The sequence below is a fragment of the Bombina bombina genome, chromosome 4, assembly GCF_027579735.1.
Source record: "Bombina bombina isolate aBomBom1 chromosome 4, aBomBom1.pri, whole genome shotgun sequence".
Classification (NCBI taxonomy): Eukaryota; Metazoa; Chordata; class Amphibia; order Anura; family Bombinatoridae; genus Bombina; species Bombina bombina.
In genome coordinates, this window is record NC_069502.1 from 210,116,625 (window position 1) to 210,142,062 (window position 25,438).

Genomic DNA, 25,438 nt, shown 5'->3' on the forward strand with positions numbered 1-25,438 from the left:
TGCCACTCTTCAGAGGAGAGTCAAAGAGAATACCGACTTGCAATTGGCCACCTTAAATACCTTTTCTCATGATTGGCTGCACCTGTCTATGTAGTTCAAGGCTTAATGGGCTCACCAAACTAATTGTGAGTTCCAATTAATCAGTGCTAGGTAGTTACAGGTATTCAAATCAACAAAATGACAAGGGTGCCCAAATTTATGCACCTGTCTAATTTCATTTTGATGAATATTGCACATTTTTTGTTAATCCAATAAACCTCATTTCACTACTGAAATATTACGGTGTCGTTTAGTTATCTGATAGATCAAAATGAAATTGCTGATCCAAACACCCAATTATTTATAAATGAAAATCATGGAAATTGTCAGGGGTGCCTAAACTGTTGCATACGACTGTACATATATGCATTTTGTGATTGGCTGATGGCTGTCACATGATGCAGTGAGAGGGAAGATAGAACTCATCTTTAAACTTGTCAGAAAGAAATCTTCTACTATTAATTTGAAATTTAAACAAAGGTCTTTTGCATTGTCTTTTTATTGTGCAGTTACTGATTATGTTAGTCTATTGTGATTAGTGGTCCTTTAATTTTAAAGTACAATTGTTAAGAAAGATATGACATAGTTAACATATTTAAGGAATTATATAAATCATAATATAAATAATTGTTCTAAAATACCTGGATTCCTTTTGTGATACATAGGGCAATAAGGGACATTGTGCTCACAACTTCTGTCATGCAACAGCGGCATCTAAACAGCAATAGTAGGATGTATCTAATAGCCTTTTCCATTAGTAGGAAGATGTGCACAAATAATACTGGTATATTATTTTAAATTTAAACAGCTTTTACATTTTCAAGCAAAAATGTTTAAATGCTCTTCTTTCATATGGATTATAGAAACATTGGATTACAAATGGCTTCTTTGTGAGAAGATTCTGTGGGTGAGAGCAAGTAACTGGGGCTTACACTGCTTGGTAGCTGAGGAGGTTATACATAAGAGAGGCTGGAAGATGCAGTAAGATCAAGACTAATTAAACGAACAGTAAAGTATCAGTAGATCATAAAATATTTATCTCTGTTTTAAAGTTAAAGCTAACGTTACCTTGTCTGGTACCACTGAAACAATGATGTTGTATTTGTAAACATATAAAATAAATACTCCAATTATTATTTTCTTATTGTTTTATTCATGTAAGCCTCCTCTTAATCAACAATATAAATAAAAAACTGTAAAATAAGAATTATTTCATATGTACATATATATTTATATAGATAATGGCATATTTAGAATCCATCAATAAAGTAAGTTAAGAGAATCACAGAGAGAAGAACGTCCTGGATGGAGGATGGATTTATTGCCGGTTATTAAGGCCCTAATAAATTACCATACTCCAGCTTTAATACTGCCTGAGCTCCAGAGACTTGTGCCCTGGGACCCAGCTGAATCGGTACTATGACGCACTGCTGTTTGAGGCTTTTTTTCATTGACGCCCAGATTCTCAGTGATCTCTTCCAGAGATGAAAATTCAGAGTCACTTTCATCTGAAAGCTGTGGAACACAAAACATGTAATTGGTTTGAGTTTAAATAAAGCTCTGGTTTGCAACAATATTAAAAAATATAGATTTGTGTTAGAGCGAAAAATACAAACATAAATGTAACTCATCCAACCCATAAGTATTTGATAATGTACATTTTTTAATGTTAGTTTGACATAGTAACATTCCAAACTAAGCTTGGTCAAAGGTTTCAGAATACATCAGAAATTCAGTTGCAAGTGTTCTAGAAAGAAATAGCAAGGCATCCATATCTGCTCTACCCTTTGTGTATTGTTATGAATAACTAGTGGGAAAGCCTGCCCAGAGGGCAGTCTATTGTGGTGACGGAACCACCGAACCAACCCCCTCTCTTTTGCTCTCTCTCCCCCTTCTCTTTCGATATCTCCCCCCTCTCTTTTGCTCTCTCTCCCCTCTCATTTGTTCTCTCCCTCCCTCCCTCTTTTGCTCCCTCTCCCCCCTCTCTTTTGCTCTCTCTCTCCCCTCTTTTGATCTCCCTCCCCTCTTTTTTGCTCTCTCTCCCCTCATTTGCTCTCTCTCCCCCTCTCTTTTGCTCTCCCTCTCCCCCCTCTCTTTTGCTCTCTATCTCCCACTCTCTTTTGCTCTCTATCTCCCCCTCTCTTTTGCTCTCTCTCCCCTCTCTTTTGCTCTCTCTCCCCTCCCTTTTGCTCTCTCTCCCCTCCCTTTTGCTCTCTCCCCCCTCTCTTTTGTTCTCTCTCCCCTCTCATTTGCTCGCTCTCCCCTCTCATTTGCTCGCTCTCCCCTCTCATTTGCTCTATCTCCCCATCTCTTTTGATCTCTCTACCCCCTCTCTTTTGCTCTCTCTCTCTCCCCTCTCTCTTGCTCTCTCCCCCTCTCTTTTGCTCTCTCCCCCTCTCTTTTGCTCTATCTCCCTGCTCTCTTTTGCTCTCTCTAACCCCCCTCTCTTTTGCTCACTCTCTCCCCTCTCTTTTGCTCTCTCTCCCCTCTCTTTTTCTCTCTCTCTCCCCCTTCTCTTTTGCTCTCTCTCCCCCTTCTCTTTTGCTCTCTCTCTCCCTTCTCCTTTGCTCTCTCTCTCCCTTCTCTTTTGCTCTCTCTCCCCTCTCATTCTATGTGTTGTTAAATAAAAAAAAAAAAAAAAAACTACAGAAAAAAACCCAACAAATTATCAAAAATAAAAAAATAAAACCTATTTCCTATGAAAATAAAAAAGCCCCCCCAAAATAAAAACACCCCCTAATCTAATGCTAAACTACCAATAGCCCTTAAAAAGGGCTTTTTGTAGGGCATTGCCCTAAGTTAAACAGCTCTTTTGCGGAAAAAAATTCTAAGTCCCCCTTCAGTTACAGGATTGTCGGTCTTCAGTTCCAGGGTCGCCGGTCTTCAGCTCTGCGGTCATCGGTCTTCAGCTCTGCTCCGCGCCTGATGTTCCTGGAAGAAGAAAGAAGAGGTTGCCGCTTGGAAGAAGACTACACCGCCTGGAACAGGACCTTCTCCGCCGAACTTCAGGAATGGTGAGTACCAACCTGGGGGTTAGACAGGTTTTTTTTTAGTTTTTTTGGGGGGGTTTTGTTTTATTTAGATTAGGGATGGGCATTAAAAGAGCTAAATGTCCTTTTAAGGGCAATGCCCAAACAAATGCCCTTTTCAGGGCAATGGGTAGTTTAGGTTCTTTTATTTTGGGGGATTTGGTGGGTGTGGGGGTTTACTGTTAGGGGGAATTAGACTTTTTTTTAAAAAGAGCCGTTTATATTGGGGCAACACCGTGCAAAAAGCCCTTTTAAGGGCTACTGGCATTTTATTCTTAGATGGGGGGGGGGGGGGGGTTATTTTGGTGGGGCTATTTTATTTTCATAGGGATTAGGTTTAATTTTTTAAATCTTTGGTAATTTGTTTTTTATTTTTTGTAATGGTAGCCTTTTTTTGTAATTTTAGCTTTTTTTTTTGTAACTTTAGTATTTTTTGTTTAGTTAATTTGTGTTAGTTTAGGGGGTGTTAGGTTAGGGGGCTTAGTAATTTAATTAGATATTTGCATTGTGGGTTTTGCCGGTTTAAGGGGTTAATAGGTTAATTAGGTTTATTGCGATGTGGGGTTTTTGCAGTTTAGGGGTTAATAGGGTAAATAGGTTTATTGCGATGTGTGGGTTTTGCGGTTTAGGGGTTAATAGGTTAATTAAGTTTATTGCGATGTGGGGCTTTTGCGATTTAAGGGTTAATAGGGTAATTAGGTTAATTGCGATGTGGGTGGTTGACGGTTAAGGGATTAAGGGGTTAAACTTAATTAATTTGCGATGTGTGGGTTTGCGGTGTAGGTGTTAATACTTTGTGTGGGAGGTTTGTTTTTTGTTATACTTTGTGCGGGCGGTGTTTTTTTTTGTTGTAGTGCTCCGTTCGTCTTCGCTGCATCCCGGTAGATTCCGAAAATGGCTTTCGGAATTCCCCTGGATGCAGCTTTGCTGCATCCAGGTGAATTCTCTTGGCTGCATGTGCAGCCAACATTCTGTTGGCTGCCAACATTCCATTGAGGATGCGTGTGCAACTGCCGACGGACATTACAAACGCAATTATAGTATAGATATGGTACAAGAGAAGTTTAGACAGAATGAACAAAAAAATGTTTATTGATCAGATACCAATTGATTAAACTTTTTTGTTCTCATTTGAGAATTTCTGATATTCTCTCTATACACAGGTGTGTCTGTATATTGTACGCACACACATATATTTAATTTGTGCCTAACATACACCTAGATTACGAGTTTTGCGTTATGTTTGAAAAATTAGCGTTATGGCCCATAATGCTTCATTTTTCCTAACGCTGCTATTACGAGTCTTGTCGGTATAGGTGTACCTTACACCTTTTAGCCTGTCACGCAACATCAGTACTGACCTTTTAAAAAGTCCTTTTTCAATGGGACTCCCATAGCGCCGGTATTACGAGTTTGCCTGGGAGGCCAAAAAATTAGCTGTACACTCTATAACCACAAGATCCATAACGCCATCTAAAGTCAGTAGTTACAAATGCGTCACTTGCGTTGAAGTTCCCGTTTACTGCAGCCACTGTATGAAGAGGATGCTCCGCACCTGATGTCTTCAGGATGGACCCGCTCCACGCCGGATGGATGAAGATAGAAGAGACTTATTGCCACCTGGATGAGGACTTCACCGTCTGGATGAAGATCGAAGAGGCCGTCTGGATGAAGACTTCTTGCCGCATGGATGATGACTTTACCGGCTGGATGGAAAAAACTGTAAGTGGATCGTCGGGGGTTAGTGTTAGGTTTTTTTAAGGGTTTTGGGTGGGTTTTATTTTTAGTTTAGGGTCTGGGCATGTAAAAGAGCTAAACTCCCTTTTAAGGGCAATGCCCATACAAATGCCCTTTTCAGGGCAATGGTTAGCCTAGGTTTTTTTAGATAGTTATTTTATTTGGGGGTTTGGTTGTGGGGGTGGTGGGTTTTACTGTTGGGCCATTGGTAGTTTATTGTAGGCTAGGGGATTTTTATTTTGGGGGGGCTTTTTTATTTTGATATTAGATTAGGTGTAATACTTTTTTTTTGTTGATAATTTGTTTCTTATTTTTTGTAATTTAGTGTTTTTTTTTTTTATTATCTTTTATTTACAACCAGCAGTTGCCCGATGTTTTTTTTTTTTTTTCCAAATTAACATGGCATGCAATAAACTAAATAATACTGAAAAACAAAAGTAATATAATAATAATAATATCATCAATATTTCACAAAGTTATGCCATTACATCAAAAGTAACATATATATTGCAGGGGATTTTTAATAGTGTTTGTTTTTTTATGTAATTTAGTTATTTTTATTTTTAGTAATTTTAGTGTTTATTTTTTTGTAATGTTAGGTTTTAGTGTAAGGCAGGTTAGATTTTATTTCACAGGTAAATTTGTATTTATTTTAACTAGGTAGTTAGTAAATAGTTAATCACTATTAACTAACTAGTCTACCTAGTTAAAATAAATACAAACTCACCTGTGAAATAAAAATAAAATCTAAGCTAACTACAATATAACTATTGTAGCTAGCTTAGGTTTTATTTCACAGGTAAGTTTGTATTTAGTTACTTTACTTTAGTTGTATTTTAATTATGTTAAAGTTAGGGGGTGTTAGGTTTACGTTAGGGTTAGTGTTAGGTTTAGGGGTTAATGGATTTATTTAGTGGTAGTGATGTGGGAGGCCAGATGATCAGGGATTAATAACTTTAGTATAGTGGTGGTTAATAACATTATGTAGAGGGCGGCGAGGTTGGGGGCGGCAGATTAGGGGTTAATAACTGTATGTAGGGGGCAGCGATGTTGAGGGTGGCAGATTAGGTGGCGACATCGGAAGCGGCAGATTAGGGGTTAATAACATTATGTAGAGGGCGGCGAGGTTGGGGACGGCAGATTAGGGGTTAATAACTGTATGTAGGGGGCAGCGATGTTGGGGGCGGCGATATTGGGGGCGGCAGATTAGGGATTAATAAATGTAATCAGGTGGCGGCAATGTTAGGGGTGGCAGATTAGGGGTGTTTAGACTCTGAGTTTATGTTAGGGTGTTAGGTTTAAACATTAGTTTTATTTTCCCCATACACATCAATGGGGCTGCGTTACGGAGCTTTTCATTCCGCGATCGCAAGTGTTAGACATTTTTGCTGGCTCTCCCCATTGATGTCTATGGGGAAATCGTGCACGAGCACGTAACAGCAGTGCTTGATTTTTGTGCGGTATGGAGCTTAACACAACCATATCGCCCACACAAGCTTTCTTTTTTAAAACTCGTAATACCAGCGCTATAGGGAGGTGAAATAACGCCGCTTTTATGGCGGTCGTTAAAATCCCTATAGCGCTCAAAACTTGTAATCTAGCTGATAATAAAGCACAGTTTGTAGTTAAATTATTTTGGCTCTCATGCTTACCTGCAACTTTTCTATTGTTTTTGATTTGTTTGGCGACTTTCTTGATTGGGCATTCACAATATCAATTCCTCCTACTGGTTTCCGCCTTTGCTCAGACAGCTGCCTTTCTAAGCTTTTTGTTAGAGACTGGACCATTGTTCCTACACATAGGTACATAAATACATAGGTTATACACATATAGGATATTCACACATAAGATATTCCCAAATAGGAAATTCAGTAATTTTTTATATACAACCTAGGTTATTTATCTACCCAGAGTGGTTATTCTTTTCTAATCCCCTAGCCTAGAGCGCCAGTACTGAATAAACCTTTTTTTATATCTTAGACTCGTCTACTAGGGACTTATTTGAGGAAGTTCCTTTGTACTTGGCATTAGTTAAGTCTATAGCGCTAGCTCTACCCAGTCCTCTAACCTACACATAGGGGCAAAGGCAGGAACAGAAAAAAAGTTATTTGTAGAAACCAATTCATGATGACTAGAAATACTGTAAAAATTTACTTAGGCCAAGATGACAAGTGGAGAACAACAATATTTAGCCCTACTGTGCGATAACACATATTAGCCCTACTGTGCGCTAAGTACATCTTTGCACCATATCCGCCCGGCTTCGCATTTAGCGAGCAGGAATACGCTCCCCGCATTTGATATTGCACACTACGGTTAGCCAATCGTGAAAGGGCTGTCAATCTCCCCAGTTGGAAAAGTCTGGGTGAGACTGAGATACGCCACAGAACAGGTGGCAAAGTGGGTTAAGAACCATTAAAGGGACAGTCAACACCAGAATTTTTGTTGCTTAAAAAGATAGATAATCTCTTTATTACAAATTCCTCAGTTTTGCATAACCAACACAGTTATATTATTATACTTTTTACCTCTGTAATTACCTTGTATCTATGTCTCTGCAAACGTCCCCCTTATTTCAGTTCTTTTGACAGACTTGCATTTTAGCCAATCAGTGCTCACTCCTAGGAGCTTCACATGAGTGAGCTCAATGTTATCTATATGAAACACATGAACTAACGCCCTCTAGTAGTGAAAAACTGTCACAATGCTTTCAGATTAGTGGTGGCCTTCAAGGTCTAAGAAATTAGCATACGAACCTCCTAGGTTTAGCTTTCAACTAAGAATACAAAGAGAACAAAGCAAAATTGGTGATAAAAGTAAATTGGAAAGTTGTTTAAAATTACATGCCCAATTTAAATCATGAAATAATTTTTTGGACTTTCCCTTTAAGCGCAGGTTCACTCATGCGAGCCTGCAGCAGGACCTTTGATAAAACTTGCCCATAATATACCCACAATCCTCCAGCTCATATAAGTTTATTATTTAGTTGTTGTTTTTTTGTTCTTTATTAACAATGGAAAAAGTATGTGAGCCCTTTAGAAATGACTGTATTTATGTTTACATGTTTCTTAAAATCTGGTTCATCTAAGTTACAGTAATCAGCAAACACAATCTGTTTTACCTATTAACATACAAACACACTTTCAAAGAATTACAAAAATAGTGGTAATTAACCACAAAAGTGTATACTAAATAGCACATCTATCCATGGGTACCACTATTGTATAAATATAAATGATATCCCTATCTATAAGAAAACAGCAAATTAAAACATAACTTTTATTATACTGAAATTAAAATATGGGAAAGAACAATTAAAAAATAATTATGCAAGTTGAGTCTTATTTATTATACTTGTAATATTAGCACAAGTGAATTGCTTCTTAAGTAGTTATTTATCCAACATTAAGCTGTATATTCCACTATAGTGTAATAAAAAGTGGAGGAATTACCTAAAGTATCCTTCTGTGTAGTAAAGGAATAATTAAACATATAGCTATAGTTGCTGATAGTAAATGTTACCAGTGTGTATCAAATAAGTAGCTATCAGCTAGAATACGAGTTTTGCGTTATGAGCGGTGCGGTGCGAACTTGCAAGTTATTTGCACCGCTCACCTCCCTATAGCGCTGCTATTACAGGTTTACAAAAACCCGGAGTTAGCAGGCAAGAAGTGAGCGTTGAGCAAAATTGAGCTCCATACCGCACTCCAATACCAGTGCCGCGGTGAGCAATAAAGGAGAGTAAAGCTCCGTAACGCAGCCCCATTGATTCCTATGGGGAAACAAAAGTTATGTTTACACCTAACACCCTAACATGAACCCCGAGTCTAAACACCCCTAATCTGCTGCCCCCTATACCGCCGCCACCTACCTACACCTATTAACCCCTAATCTGCCACCGCCAATGACCCCGCCACCTACATTAAAGTTAATAACCCCTAATCTGCCGTCCCCGCCACCTACATTATACTTATTAACCCCTAATCTGCCACCCCGACATCGCTGCCACCTACAGTACACTTATTAAAATACAAACAACCCCCAACAGTAAAACCCCCCACTCACACAACCAAACCCCCCAAATAAAATAATAACTAAAAAACCTTAGCTCCCCTTTGCCCTGAAAAGGGCATTTGGATGGGCTTTGCCCTTAAATGGGCATTTAGCTCTTTTTTGGTGCCCAAAACCTCTAATCTAAAAATAAAACCCACCCAATAAACCCTTAAAAAAACCTAACACTAACCCCCGAAGATCCACTTTTGTCGGGTTTTTGAAAACCCGACATCCATCCTCAACGATGCGGCAGAAGTCCTCATCGAAGTCGGCAGAAGTCTTCATCCAAAAAAGCATCTTCTATCTTCATCCATCCGGCGCGAAGCGGCTCCATCTTCAAGACATCCGGCGCAGAGCATCCTCTTCTTTCCATGGCGACTGAAGAATGAAGGTTCCTTTAAGTGACGTCATCCAAGATGGCGTCCCTTGAATTCCGATTGGCATTAAAGGTGCCAATCAGAATTAAAGGTGAAAAAATCCTATTGGCTGATGCAATCAGCCAATAGGATTTAGCTTCAATCCTATTGGCTGATTCAATCAGCCAATAGAATTGAGCTTGCATTCTATTGGCTGTTCCAATATCCACGCCGGATGTTTGAAGATAAAAGATGCCGTCTGGATGAAGACTTCTGCCGGCTTGGATGAAGACTTCGGCCCGTTGGATGAAGACTTCTGCCGGCTTTGATGAGGACTTCTGCCGCATCGTTGAGGATGGATGTCGGGTCTTCAAAAACTGTAAGTGGATCTTCGGGGTTTAGTGTTAGGTTTTTTAAGGGTTTATTGGGTGGGTTTTATTTTTAGCTTAGGGTTTGGGTGGAAAAAGAGATAAATGCCCTTTTAAGGGCAATGCCCATCCAAATGCCCTTTTCAGGGCAATGGGGAGCTTAGGTTTTTTAGTTAGGATTTTATTTGGGGGGTTGGTTGTGTGGGTGGTGGGTTTTACTGTTGGGGGGTTGTTTGTATTTTTATTTACAAGTAAAAGAGCTGATTTCTTTGGGGCAATGCCCCGCAAAAGGCCCTTTTAAGGGCTATTGGCAGTTTAGTTTAGGCTAGGGTTTTTTTTATTTTGGGGGGGCTTTTTTATTTTGATAGGGCTATTAGATTAGGTGTAATTAGTTTAAATATCTGATAATTTATTTTTTATTTTGTTTAATTTAGTGTTTTTTTGTAATTTAGTTAATTGGATTTAATTAATGTAATTTATTTAATTGTAGTCTAAGGTTAGGTGTTAGTGTAACTCAGGTTAGGTTTTATTTTACAGGTACATTTGTATTTATTTTAGCTAGGTAGCTAGTAAATAGATAATAACTATTTAGTAACTAGTCTACCTAATTAAAATAAATACAAACTTAGCTGTAAAATAAAAATAAACCTAAGATAGATACAATGTAACTATTAGCTATATTGTAGCTAGCTTAGGGTTTATTTTATAGGTAAGTATTTAGTTTTAAATAGGAATTATTTAGTTAAAGGGACACTGAACCCAATTTTTTTCTATCGTGATTCAGATAGAGCATGCAATTTTAAGCAACATTCTAATTTACTCCTATTATCAAATTCTTTTCATTCTCTTGGTATCTTTATTTGAAATGAAAAAATGTATGTTTAGATGCCGACCCATTTTTGGTGAACACACTGTGTTGTTCTTGCTAATTGGTGGGTAAATTCACCTACCAATAAACAAGTGCTTTTCATGGTCTGAACCAAAAAAATAGCTTAAATGCCTTCTTTTTCAAATAAAGAAAGCAAGAGAACAAAGAAAAATTGAAAGTTCTTTAAAATTGCATGCTCTATCTGAATCACAAAAGAAAAAATTTGGGTTCAGTGTCCCTTTAATGATAGGAATTTTTTATTAGATTTATTTTAATTATATTAAAGTAGGGGGTGTTAGGGTTAGACTTAGGTTTAGGGGTTTATGACTTTAGTATAGTGGCGGCGACGTTGGGGGCGGCAGTGTAGGGGTTAATAATTTTACTTTAGTGTTTGTGATGCAGGAGGGCCTCAGTTTAGGGGTTAATAGGTAGTTTATGGGTGTTAGTGTACTTTTTAGCACTTTAGTTATGAGTTTTATGCTACAGCTTTGTAGCGCAAAACTCATAACTACTGACTTTCAGTTTACGTTATGGATCTTGTAGTTTTAGGCTGTACCGCTCACTTTTTGGCCTCCCAGGCAAACTCGTAATACCGGCGCTATGGAAGTCCCATTGAAAAAGGACTTTTTGAAAACTGCGGTAGTTACGTTGCATTACGGTCAAAAAAGTGTGCGGTGCAGCTAAACCTGCAAGACTTGTAATTGCAGCGGTAGTGAAAAAGAGCCATAACGCTGCCTTTTCACTTATACCGCAAAACTCGTAATCTAGCCGTATATTTGTTGCATTATAGTAATGAAGCAATTTAGGTAGTAGTTATTGCAATCTAGAACAATGTGAGTTGTTGGTAATATCTGATTGTTATTATATTTGTTTGTATTTTGCAACTGATAGAATGAATCACTTGTGTGCAAGCAGATTATTAATTATATTAATATTTATGACCAAACAAGATTATTAGTAAGAGTATCAGTAAGATGCCAATTTATCAGTCCAGGCTGCCTTAATAGGATGTCATTCACACTCATACAATTCCAAAGTATTTATACTAATTGCAAATAGAACGTAAGAGGTTAATTTGTGAAATCAGACTTGCTGGGTTAAATGATTAAATTATGATACTCATTATTGTTGCATTGTTAACAAGCTACTAGACACAACAACAGTAATATAAGTGTGTTTTTTAGAAACGCTGCATGCTAATATGTGTCAGCGTTACTACAGATATTCAGTAAAGTGTCATTCAATTGTATGATTCAATTGTGGTTGTAGTAATTCCAGATTGATAGCATAATGTTAATTTGTGGAATTAACGGTACATTGAACCGACATTTTTTTCTTTTGCGATTCAGATAGAGCATGACATTTTAAGCAATTTTCTAATTTACTCCTATTAACAAATTTTCTTCATTCTCTTTGTATCTTTATTTGAAATGCAAGTTTAGATGCCGGCCCATTTTTGGTGAACAACATGGGTTGTTCTTGCTGATTGGTGGATAAATTCATCCACCAATAAAAAAAGTGCTGTCCAGAGTGCTGAACAAAAAAAAAAAGCTTAGATGCCTTCTTTTCAAATAAAGATAGCATGAGAACGAAGAAAAATTGATAATGGGAGTAAATTAGAAAGTAGCTTAAAATTGCATGCTCTATTTGAATCAAGAAAGAAAAATATTATATAATATTTAAGCTTTCTTAGTTAGATGAGTAATATATAACTCACTAGTATTGTGAAAATAAATATAATAAGTTAACAAGCAAACACTTTAAAAGAAGCTTGCACATTCTGTAAAAAACACAAGATCTACAGCTGGATTCTGATGGTCATATGTGTTCTCACGCATTCACCTCCTTTTGAGAGCTGGGGACAACAGACAAACTGCACCCCCTTGCCTCGAAAAAGGGTGGACAAGTTTTCTAACTGATAACCTTCTCTCTACATCAAATTTTAAATGGGACGCATAGTCAGTGTGAGGTGGAGATGTCCTCACATTTTGCTTTGTCTCTTTAATTTGCTTTTGCATAATTGTTGCAATAACATATCAGCTAATGACAAAGAAATTTAAATAATACGCTCTGAGTATAGATTATGATTTGTATTTGGTTTTAAAGGTTAGTATAGGAATTTATTGATTTCTAAACAATATATTTTGGCTTATTACTTGTTTATTAACCTATTTTAATCTGTGTATTGCAAACATAAAGGGACAGATGAAGAGTGCAGAGCAAATGTTTACGCACAAGCAATAAGGTGTTTATCGTGGGTATTTGCGCTCATCGAGCTTACCACTTGTATTATGAGTTGAAAATAAATGTGATTGTGCTCATTAACAGTAGAATGATTACTGTGACTTAAGAGCTCAAGTTATCTGTTTAGCAAAAGTTGCACAAAACACGTAACAAAATACATTACAAAGTACAGTTACACTCATAATAACACTATCTAATAAAAATTATTTAAAATAAAAATTGCATACAAAAGTTATAAGGGCTCAAAAATAGTCTCAGATGTTAGAACAAAAGGCAGAAAAATTACTTTAACATTGAGATACACACATATAGATGTATTTGTGTGTGTGTATATATATATATATATATATATATATATATATATATATGTGTGTTCATATGTATTTATATGTGTATATATGTATTTACAGACATATATACACATATAAACGCATAAATACATATGTATACATATATAGCCATATACTGTATATAAGGGCATTGGACCCTTTGAAGTTTAGTAGATGAAAAATCATATTTATGCAATATTCAAATTTAATAAAGTTTTTAACTATGTATTTACTGTAAATATTTGTCATTCCAATGTTCTGCACATAGTAGAATATGTTTTATTTATTTATAAATAGATATTCCTATATATATATATATCTGTATATATCTATACCTATATAATCCCCTATATATACAGGTATAGATATAAATTGGGACAGAGAGAAGGAACGACAATTTCCTGATTAATATTTCTATCTAAAACCACTTTAGGAAGAAATCCCAATTTACTACGAAGAACTGCCTTATCCGCATGAAAGACAAGGTAAGGCGAATCGCACTGCAAAGCTGAGAGTTCCGAAACTCTCCGAGCAGAAGAGATAGCAATAAGAAACAAATCCTTCCAAGATAGCAACTTAATATCTATGGAATGCATTGGCTCAAACTGAGCCTGCTGAAAAACTTTAAGAACAAGATTAAGGCTCCAAGGAGGAGCAACAGGTTTAAACACAGGCCTGATACTGACCAGGACCTGACAAAAAGATTGAACATCTGGCACATCTGCCAGACGCTTGTGTAACAAAATAGATAGTACAGAAATCTGACCTTTCAGAGAACTGACTGACAACCCTTCCTGGAGAAAAGACAAAATTCTAGGAATCCTGACCCTACCCCAAGAGTAGCCCTTAGATTCACACCAATATAGGTATTTACGCCATACCTTTTCATAAATTTTTCGAGTAACAGGCTTGCGAGTCTTGATCATGGTCTTAAAGGGACATGACACCCATATTTTTTCTTTTATGATTTAGAAAGAGAATGCAATTTTAAACATCTTTCTAATTTACTTATATTATTTCATTTGTTTTATTCTCTTGATATTCTTTGATGAAAAGCATATCTAGATATGCTCACTAGCTGCTGATTGGTTGCTGCACATAGAAGCCTCGTGTGATTGGCTCACCATGTGCATTTCTTTTTCTTCAACTAAGGATATTTAAAAAATGAAGCAAAATAAATAATGGAAGTAAATTGTAATGTTTAAATTTCTATTCTCTATCTGAATCATGAAAGAAAGATTTTGGGTTTAGTGGCCCTTTAATGACCGATTCAGAAAATCCACACTTAGACAGAACTAAGCGTTCAATCTCAAAGCAGTCAGCTTCAGAGAAACGAGATTTGGATGGAGGAATAGACCCTGAGTTAGAAGGTCCTTCCTCAGAGGCAACCTCCAAGGCGACCGAGATGACATCTTCACTAGGTCTGCATACCAGATTCTGTGAGGCCATGCAGGAGCTATTAGAATAACTGATGCTCTCTCTTGGTTGATACGAGCTATAACTCGCATAAGGAGCGCAAACGGAACCGCCAGAACATCTATCAGAGCGGCCTGAGGATCCCTTGAACCGTACCTTTGAAGCTTGGCGTTCTGCCGAGACGCCATCAGATCCAACTCCGGCATCCCCCATTTGAGGGTTAACCTGGAGAACACCTCAGGATGGAGAGCCCACTCCCCGGGATGAAATATCTGTCTGCTCAGGAAATCCGCTTCCCAGTTGTCCACTCCAGGAATGTGGATGGCAGATAGACAACAATTGTGAGCTTCCGCCCACTGAATAATACGTACCACCTCCTTCATGGCTAAGCAACTCCGAGTTTCTCCCTGGTGGTTGATGTAAGCCACTGGGGTGATGTTGTCCGACTGAAACCTGATAAACCGGGCTAAAGAAAATTGAGGCCAAGCCATCAGAGCATTGTAAATCGCTCTCAACTCCAAGATAATTATGGGGAGAACAGACTCCTTCCAAGTCCATAGTCCCTGCGCCTTTAACGAGTCCCAGACTGCTCCCCAGCCTAGCAGGCTGGCGTCCGTGGTCACAATCACCCAGGAAGGTCTCCAGAAGCATGTGCCCTGAGACAGATGGTCCTGAGAAAGCCACCTCGGGAGAGAGTCTCTTGTCGACTGGTCTACATCTATCCTCTGAGACAGATCCGAATAGTTTACGTTTCATTGTCTGAGCATGCATAATTGCAGAGCTCTCAAATAGAATCGAGCAAAGGGAATGATGTCCATGGAAGCGACCATCAGACCAATTACCTCCATACATTGAGCCACTAATGGCCGAACAGTAGACTGAAGAGAGAGGCAAGAGGAGAGAATTTTGGATTTTCTGACCTCCGTCAGAAAAAAATTCATATTTAGGGAATCTATTATGGTCCCTAAGAAAACCACCCTTGTAGCTGGAACAAGAGAACTCTTTTCCAGATTCACTTTTCCAACTGTGTAAACGTAGAAAAGACAACAAGATCTCTGTATGAGAGTTTGCTTGTTGAAAAGATGGTGCCTGAACCAATATGTCGTCCAGGTATGGCGCCACTGTAATTCCCCGAACCTGATCACTGCCAAGAGAGCCCCCAGAACTTTTGAGAAAATTCTGGGAGCTGTGGCAAGGCAAAACGGAAGAGCCACAAACTGAAAGTGTTTGTCTAGAAAGGAGAATATCACAGGAATTTGTGATGATCCCTGTGGATGGAAACATGAAGATATGCGTCCTTCAGGTTTATGGTCATCATGAACTGACCCTCTTGGACTAAAGAAAAAATGGAATGAATGGTTTCCATTTTGAAGGACGGTACCCTGAGAAACTTGTTGAGGCACTTTAGGTCTAAAATGGGTTGAAAAGTTCTCTCTTTTTTGTGAACCACAAACAGCTTTGAATAGAATCCTAGACCCTGTTCCCTTACTGGAACTGGAACAATCACTCCCAGGGAGGAAAGGTCCTGAATGCAGTTCAAGAATGTCACTCTTTTTACCTGGTCTGCAGATAATCTTGAGAGGTGGAATCTGCCCCTGGGAGGGAAAGTTTTTAATTCTATTTTGTAACCCTGAGATACTATGTCCACAGCCCAAGGATCTGGGAAATCTCGTTTCCACAATTGACCAAACATGGAAAGTCTGCCCCCCACTTGATCCGATCCCAGACTGGGGGCCAACCCTTCATGCTGACTTAGACTCAGCTGAGGGTTTCTTTGATTGCTTCCCCTTATTCCAAGACTGATTGGGGTTCCAAGAAGACTTGGACAGCTCCTGCTTGGAAGAGGGAGAGGAAGACTTTTGACCTTTGAAGTTACAAATGACCACCTCCTTCCGTGAAAGGATGGCGAACCATTGTTGTGCCATCAGGGAGGCTATCGACAAAGGAACCTCGGATAAGCGTGTGGCACGCAATTTTGCACAGACAGGTCCCACTGTGGCAAGCATGAGGACGATGCTTATTGACCACGTTCCTCCAGTGACTAGAGATAGACACACAACGTTACTACAGATGGAGACAAGGTGGATTTATCATCTGGATACTATCACCCCCAAAGGACTAAATGTGCTCCTGGATTTGTGTCTTTTTATGAACCCTAATGATATATATATATATATATATATATATATTATCTTTCAGTAGTATACTAATATCGATTGACCAATTAATTTGGGTCCCTATTAGGATTGACTTTTTGCCATGACTATGTCTCATTAATCTGGATAAAGATGAATCATCTGGTTGCTGTCCTAAAAATACACAAGTTTATACCATATTCCTGAAGGCATGTTGCATTGTCTCTTTTTTACATTCTTATTAGTATAGCGTGTAAATTCTTTTAAATATCTTTTTCCTTTTTTGTATTTCTTGTTTATAATGCAATGTATCCATACTGATCATATTTTTAAATGTGGATAGCGTGATCGCATTATGCTGCGGCCTCCATGCGCACTGTTTGTTGTGCACTGTCATTGTCTCTGTCCTCTCTAACGTAGATTATGAGGAACGGCTATGCAAATTAGCCATGCGGTTTTGTGATCTTATATTTGGGTTGAGTCACGTATGTTGTCACGGGGTGAGGCATTGCGCTGTCATGTGATCCACTTACTTGATTTAAATAGCCGTTATGTGTTACATGAACTACACCGCTGTTTTGTTCTACCCTCCTCTGCATCCACTGATGAAAGTATCAGTATGACACTGAAAACGTCTGGTATCATGTGGATTTTAACATTCTATTCTACCAAATCCAGTGAGTGCTGTGTCTATCTCATCTGGTCTTATCCTTTATATATCTATATATAATCATGTATGTATATACAGTCGTACGCAAAAGTTTAGACACCCCTGACAATTTCCATGATTTTCATTTATAAATAATTGGGTGTCTGGATCAGCAATTTCATTTTGATCTATCAAATAACTGAAGGACACAGTAATATTTCAGTAGTGAAATTAGGTTTATTGGAATAACAGAAAATGTGCAATATGCATCAAAACAAAATTAGACAGGTGCATAAATGTGGGCACCCTTGTCATTTTGTTGATTTAAATACCTGTAACTACCTAGCGCTGATAATTTGGAACACACAATTGGTTTGGTGAGCCCATTAAGCCTTGAATTTCATAGACAGGTGCATCCAATCATGAGAAAAGGTATTTAAGGTGGCCAATTGCAAGTTGTTGTTCTCTTTGACTCTCCTCTGAAGGGTGGCAACATGGGGGCCTCAAAACAACTCTCAAATGACCTGAAAACAAAGATTGTTAAACATTATGGTTTAGGGGAAGGCTACAAAAAGCTATTGCAGAGATTTAAGCTGTCAGTGTCCACTGTGAGGAACATAGTGAGGAAATCGAAGACCACAGGCACAGTTCTTGCTAAGGCCAGAAGTGGCAGGCCAAGTAAAATATCAGAGAAACAAAGGCAAAGGATGATGAGAATGGTCAAAAACAGCCCACAGACCACCTCCAAGGACCTACATCATCATCTTGCTTCAGATGGTGTCACTGTGCATCGTTCAACAATTCAGCGCACTTTGCACAAGGAGAAGCTGTATGGGAGAGTGATGCGGAAGAAGCCTTTTCTGCACACACGCCACAAACAGAGTCACTTGAAGTATGCAAACGCACATTTAGACAAGCCAGCCTAGACTGATGAAACAAAGATTGAGTTATTTGGTCATAACAAGGGGCGTCATGCATGGCGACAAAAGAAAACAGCATTCCAAGACAAACACTTGCTACCCACAGTAAAATTTGGTGGATGTTCTATCATCCTGTGGGGCTGTGTGGCCAGTGCCGGTTCTGGGAATCTTGTTAAAGTTGAGAGTCGCATAGATTCCACTCAATATCAGCAGATACTTGAGAATAATGTTGAGGAATCAGTCACAAAGTTGAAGTTACACCGGGGCTGGATATTTCAACAAGATAACGACCCAAAACACTACTCAAAATCTACTCTGGCATTTATGCAGAGGAACAAGTACAATGTTTTGGAATGGCCATCCCAGACCTGAATATCATTGAAAATCTATGGTGTGATTTGAAGCGGGCTGTCCATGCTGGGCAACCATCAAACCTAACTGAACTGGAGATGTTTTGCAAGGAGGAATGGTCCAAAATACCTTCATCCAGAATCCAGACACTCATTACAGGCTATAGGAAGGTTTTAGAGACTGTTATTTCTGCTAAAGGAGGCTCTACTAAATATTGATGCAATATTTCTGTCAGGGTGCCCAAATTTATGCACCTGTCTAATTTAGTTTTGATGCATATTGCACATTTTCTGTTAATTCAATAAACCTAATTTCACTACTGAAATATTACTGTGTCCTTCAGTTATTTGATAGATCAGAATGAAATTGCTGATCCAAACACCCAATTATTTAAAAATGAAAATCATGGAAATTGTCAGGGGTGCCTAAACTTTTGCATACGACTGTATATGTGTATATATATATATATATATATATATATATATGTATTTATAAATAAATAGAACATATTCTTCTATGTGAAGAACATTGGATTGTGAAATATTCATATTTTCATGTCGGGTAAGGACACTTGAAAATATGCGATAAAGTTTGCTCGTGAGTAGGGTGTTAGGTTTTTTCCACCTTTTTTTAGCTCCATTGATTTCTATAGTGGAATACGTAATCACTTGTGCGATATTCTAAATTCTGCTTTTTATGCACATCGGGTTAGCGTGCAAGCAAAAACAGTTGTAATACAAGCGCTACCCGACGCATGCAAAAGCTTACTTCTAGCGGAGCTAGCGCTCAAACGGGAGTGTTAAATACCGCTCCACTTGTAATCTGGCCCTTAATTGTGACTGTTCACTCACCTTGAGTACCTATTCCTGTAGAAAAGGTCACAGATTTGGGTTTATCAAGTGATGTATCAAAATCTGACCAGTCATCACTGTCTTCTTCTGCCTGAGCTTGTAATATGGACTTCTGCCTTGGGGAAGCCTGACGTGTTGGACTGTATAATGATGTATCCTCTTCAGAAGTGAAAGGAGGAGTCCGACTAAGAGAAAAATAGAAGTTAATAGTACTATATAGAATGTTATGGCAGCCAATGAGGTAGTATGTGTGAGTACGGTTTGTGTAATGTGCTTGTGTGTCTTTGTGTGCACTTTTGCATGGGCTGAACAAGCCTAGCAATTTTTATTTGATGGCCAATTTTACAAATGGAAACCGGGAAGACATATAAAAGTCTTCATTTATCAAGAGACATAATAGTGCTATAATGTGTTAGAGCATTTTATATATTGTTTTCTGAACTCTTCCTAAGATAAAAAATTAGTATTATGTTGTTTAAAAATAAATATGAACTTGTTTTCTTTGCATTATTCGAGTTCTGAAACACTGCATCTTTTTAGGTTATTTTGACCAGTTGTCATTTTCTGCAAATTCTAAATGACAATATTTTTATTTGGGAGAAACGTTGTCAGTAGTTTAGAGAATAAAACAAAAATGTTAATTTTACTCAAACACATACCCATAAATAGTAAAACCAGAGAAACTAATAATTTTGCAGTGGTCTCTTAATTTTTTCCAGAGCTGTATGTGTTTAACCCCTGCAGAGGAGTTAAAAATCAGGAAGGTTGCCACCTTAGCCATGTTTTCCTGGATACTTATAAATTACGCATGCTGTAGGGTGTGCAGGGAGGGACATGTATTGTTCATCAGCACCATTCATGTGATATCCAGAGGCACAATACATATTCTGCCCTTCTTACCCTCCAGCATGTGTAACTCATAAGTGTCCAGGAAAACATGGCCCCGGTGGCAATCCTATTTCTAACACAGTGCCTAATTGCTAATAATATGCTTTGCATATTAAAAACAATATGGCTTTAATGTACATTTAATGGATTAAGAATTCCAGATCCCAGCTATGGAAATCATAACATTATCCACAGAGAAATCCTATCAGTTAATTTAACAGGTTAAAGCAACAGGGGGAAAATGCAGCACATACAATGCACAGAAAATGAAAGCAGAGTCTCAAGAACATAAATTGCTACAGGATATGGGCTATGATAAGTCTCAGTATAAGACCTGTGATATATACATATCTCTCAGGATTTCCACAAGTTGCTGTGACATATATAAACTGAAATCAGTATGTCAATCTTTAAGGAAAATGAAAGTCACAATGAAACTTTTGTAATTAATTTAGAGCACTGGTCTTCAGGCCTCCTGTACACAAATTGTACACTGTCATTGTATTAGAGTGTTTACAAGGTTTTGCAAATCATGAGAAGTTCAGGCACACACCCTGAATTCATGTTCCTGGTCACATAAAAGGTTGTTGTACTTAAAAGGACATTTTTTCTTTCATGATTCAGATAGAGCATACAATTTTAACCCCTTAATGACCGAGGACGTGCAGGGTACGTCCTCAAAAAAAAGGCAGTTAATGCCTGAGAACGTACCCTGCACGTCCTCGGTGTGGAAAGCAGCTGGAAGCGATCCTGCTCGCTTCCAGCTGCTTTCCGGTTATTGCAGTGATGCCTCGATAAGGAGGCATCCTGCAATAACCATACATGGCCATCCGATGCAGAGAGAGCCACTCTGTGGCCCTCTCTGCACCGGACATCGATGGCCGGTATCGTTGGTGGGTGGGAGCCGACTTGGGAGGCGGGTGGGCGGCCATCGGTGTGCCGTGTGACGTCGGGGGGGGGGCGGGATCGGGGGCGGCACCGTCGGGGGCGCGCGCGTCCGTGCGTGCACGGAGGGTGGCGGGCGGGCGCGTGCACGGGGCGGGAGCGGGTGGGAACCGCTACACTACAGAAAATCAATAAACAGTAAAAAGTTAAAAGGGCCATAATCACACACAAAAACCCCCACAAAAAGAGATCGTGGAGGGGTGGGGGGTTGGTTTTTGTGTGGGGGGAAGCTACACTACAGAAAAGTTAAAAAAATGCAAAAAAACTAAATTTTTTCGTCTAAACTGGGTACTGGCAGACAGCTGCCAGTACCCAAGATGGCGCCCATTAAGTTAGAGTGGGAGGGTTATAGAGCTGTTTGGGGGGGATCAGTGAGGTTGGGGGCTAAGGGGGATAGTACACAGCAGCATATGTAAATATGCTTTTAAAAAAAACCACCAAAAAAACAAATATAGCTTTTATTTTAGTACTGGCAGACTTTCTGCCAGTACTTAAGATGGCGGGGACAATTGTGGGGTGGGGGAGGGAAGAGAGCTGTTTGGGAGGGATCAGGGGGTCTGATGTTTACGGTGGGAGGCTGAGCTCTACACTAAATCTAATATTAACCCTGCAAGCTCCCTACAAGCTACCTAATTAACCCCTTCACTGCTAGCCATAATACACGTGTGATGCGCAGCGGCATTTAGCGGCCTTCAAAATACCAAAAAGCAACGCCAAAGCCATATAAGTCTGCTATTTCTGAACAAAGGGGATCCCAGAGAAGCATTTACAACCATTTGTGCCATAACTGCACAATCTGTTTGTAAATGATTTCATTGAGAAACCTAAAATTGTGAAAAATTTTACGTTTTTTTTTAATTTCATCGCATTTGGCGGTGAAATGGTGGCATGAAATATACCAAAATGGGCCTAGATCAATACTTGGGGTTGTCTACTACACTACACTAAAGCTAAAATTACCCCAAAAAACTCCCTACATGCTCCCTAATTAACCCCTTCACTGCTGGGCATAATACACGTGTGTTGCGCAGTGGCATTTAGTGGCATTCTAATTACCAAAAAGCAACACCAAAGCCATATAAGTATGCTATTTCTGAACAAAGGGGATCCCAGAGAAGAATTTACAACCATTTGTGACATAATTGCACAACTGTTTGTAAATAATTTCAGTGAGAAACCTAAAGTTTGTGAAAAAATTTGTGAAAAAGTGAACATTTTTTATATTTGATCGCATTTGGCGGTGAAATGGTGGCATGAAATATACCAAAATGGGCTTAGATCAATACTTTGGGTTGTCTACTAAAAAAAAATATATACATGTCAATGGATATTCAGAGATTCCTGAAAGATATCAGTGTTCTAATGTAACTAGCGCTAATTTTGAAAAAAAATGGTTTGGAAATAGCAATGTGCTACTTGTATTTATTGCCCTATAACTTGCAAAAAAAGCAAAGAACATGTAAACATTGGGTATTTCTAAAATCAGGACAATATTTAGAAACTATTTAGCATAGGTGTTTTTTGGTGGTTGTAGATATGTAACAGATTTTGGGGGTCAAAGTTAGAAAAATTGGGTTTTTTTTCAATTTTTCCTCATATTTTATAAAAATTTTTATAGTAAATTATAAGATATGATGAAAATAATGGTATCTTTAGAAAGTCCATTTAATGGCGAGAAAAACGGTATATAATATGTGTGGGTACAGTAAATGAGTAAGATGAAAATTACAGCTAAACACAAACACCGCAAAAATGTAAAAATAGCCTTGGTCCCAAACGGACAGAAAATGGAAAAGTGCTGTGGTCATTAAGGGGTTAAACAACTTTCTATTTTACTCCTATTATCAGTTTTGCTTCATTCTTTCTATATCCTTTATTGAAGAACAGCAATGCACTACTGGGAGCTAGCTGAATACATCTGTAAGCCAATGATAAGAGGTATATATGTGCAGCCAGCAATCAGCAGCTAACTCCCAGCTCCTGAGCCTACCTGTGTATGCTTTTCAACAGATACCAAAAAAACATAATTTATGCTTACCTGATAAATTCCTTTCTCCTGTAGTGTGGTCAGTCCACGGGTCATCATTACTTGTGGGATATTTGCTCCTCCCCAACAGGAAGTGCAAGAGGATCACCCAGCAGAGCTGCTATATAGCTCCTCCCCTCTACGTCACACCCAGTCATTCGACCGAGAACCAACGAGAAAGGAGAAGCTAAAGGGTGCAGTGGTGACTGGAGTATAATTTAAAAATTTAGACCTGCCATAAAAAACAGGGAGGGCCGTGGACTGACCACACTACAGGAGAAAGGAATTTATCAGGTAAGCATAAATTATGTTTTCTCCTGTTAAGTGTGGTCAGTCCACGGGTCATCATTACTTGTGGGATACCAATACCAAAGCTAAAGTACACGGATGACGGGAGGGACAGGCAGGATCTTTATACGGAAGGAACCACTGCCTGAAGAACCTTTCTCCCAAAAACAGCCTCCGAAGAAGCAAAAGTGTCAAATTTGTAAAATTTGGAAAAAGTATGAAGCGAAGACCAAGTTGCAGCCTTGCAAATCTGTTCAACAGAGGCCTCATTCTTAAAGGCCCAAGTGGAAGCCACAGCTCTAGTGGAATGAGCTGTAATTCTTTCAGGAGGCTGCTGTCCAGCAGTCTCATAAGCTAAACGTATTATGCTACAAAGCCAAAAAGAGAGAGAGGTAGCAGAAGCTTTTTGACCTCTCCTCTGACCAGAATAAACAACAAACAGGGAAGACGTTTGTCGAAAATCTTTAGTTGCCTGTAAATAAAATTTCAGGGCACGAACTACATCCAGATTGTGTAGAAGTCGTTCCTTCTTTGAAGAAGGATTTGGACACAAGGATGGAACAACAATCTCTTGATTGATATTCCTGTTAGTGACTACCTTAGGTAAGAACCCAGGTTTAGTACGCAGAACTACCTTGTCTGAATGAAAAATCAGATAAGGAGAATCACAATGTAAGGCTGATAACTCAGAGACTCTTCGAGCCGAGGAAATAGCCATTAAAAACAGAACTTTCCAAGATAACAATTTTATATCAATGGAATGAAGGGGTTCAAACGGAACACCCTGTAAAACGTTAAGAACTAGGTTTAAACTCCATGGCGGAGCAACAGTTTTAAACACAGGCTTAATCCTGGCCAAAGCCTGACAAAAAGCCTGAACGTCTGGAACCTCTGACAGACGTTTGTGTAACAGAATGGACAGAGCTGAGATCTGTCCCTTTAAGGAACTAGCGGATAAACCCTTTTCTAAACCTTCTTGTAGAAAAGACAATATCCTAGGAATCCTAACCTTACTCCAAGAGTAACCTTTGGATTTGCACCAATATAGGTATTTACGCCATATTTTATGGTAAATCTTTCTGGTAACAGGCTTCCTAGCCTGTATTAAGGTATCAATTACTGACTCAGAAAATCCACGTTTTGATAAAATCAAGCGTTCAATTTCCAGGCAGTCAGCTTCAGAGAAATTAGATTTTGATGTTTGAAGGGACCCTGAATCAGAAGGTCCTGTCTCAGAGGCAGAGACCAAGGTGGACAGGATGACATGTCCACTAGATCTGCATACCAGGTCCTGCGTGGCCACGCAGGCGCTATTAGAATCACCGATGCTCTCTCCTGATTGATCCTGGCAATCAATCGAGGAAGCATCGGGAAGGGTGGAAACACATAAGCCCTCCCGAAGGTCCAAGGTGCTGTCAAAGCATCTACCAGGACCGCTCCCGGATCCCTGGATCTGGACCTGTAACAAGGAAGCTTGGCGTTCTGTCGAGACGCCATGAGATCTATTTCTGGTTTGCCCCAACGTCGAAGTATTTGGGCAAAGACCTCCGGATGAAGTTCCCACTCCCCCGGATGAAAAGTCTGACGACTTAGGAAATCCGCCTCCCAGTTCTCCACTCCCGGGATGTGGATTGCTGATAGGTGGCAAGAGTGAGACTCTGCCCAGCGAATTATCTTTGATACTTCCATCATCGCTAGGGAGCTTCTTGTCCCTCCTTGATGGTTGATGTAAGCTACAGTCGTGATGTTGTCCGACTGAAACCTGATGAACCCCCGAGTTGTTAACTGGGGCCAAGCCAGAAGGGCATTGAGAACTGCTCTCAATTCCAGAATGTTTATTGGCAGGAGACTCTCCTCCTGAGTCCATGATCCCTGAGCCTTCAGAGAATTCCAGACAGCGCCCCAACCTAGTAGGCTGGCGTCTGTTGTTACAATTGTCCAATCTG

General features: G+C 39.1%; 1 protein-coding gene across 1 annotated transcript in view; it reads right to left on the reverse strand.

The window, feature by feature from the left end:
- Positions 1-1,169: 1,169 nt before the first annotated feature.
- The window catches only part of DZIP1L (DAZ interacting zinc finger protein 1 like), a 147,313-nt gene continuing 123,044 nt past the window's right edge, over positions 1,170-25,438 (reverse strand). The window contains exons 14-16 of the mRNA XM_053711387.1: positions 19,346-19,530; positions 6,458-6,597; positions 1,170-1,554 (exon numbers count right to left, since the gene is read on the reverse strand). Of these exons, the coding sequence (XP_053567362.1) occupies positions 1,387-1,554; positions 6,458-6,597; positions 19,346-19,530 (493 nt within the window). The 3' untranslated portion in view covers positions 1,170-1,386. The remainder of the gene's footprint in view (positions 1,555-6,457; positions 6,598-19,345; positions 19,531-25,438) is intronic.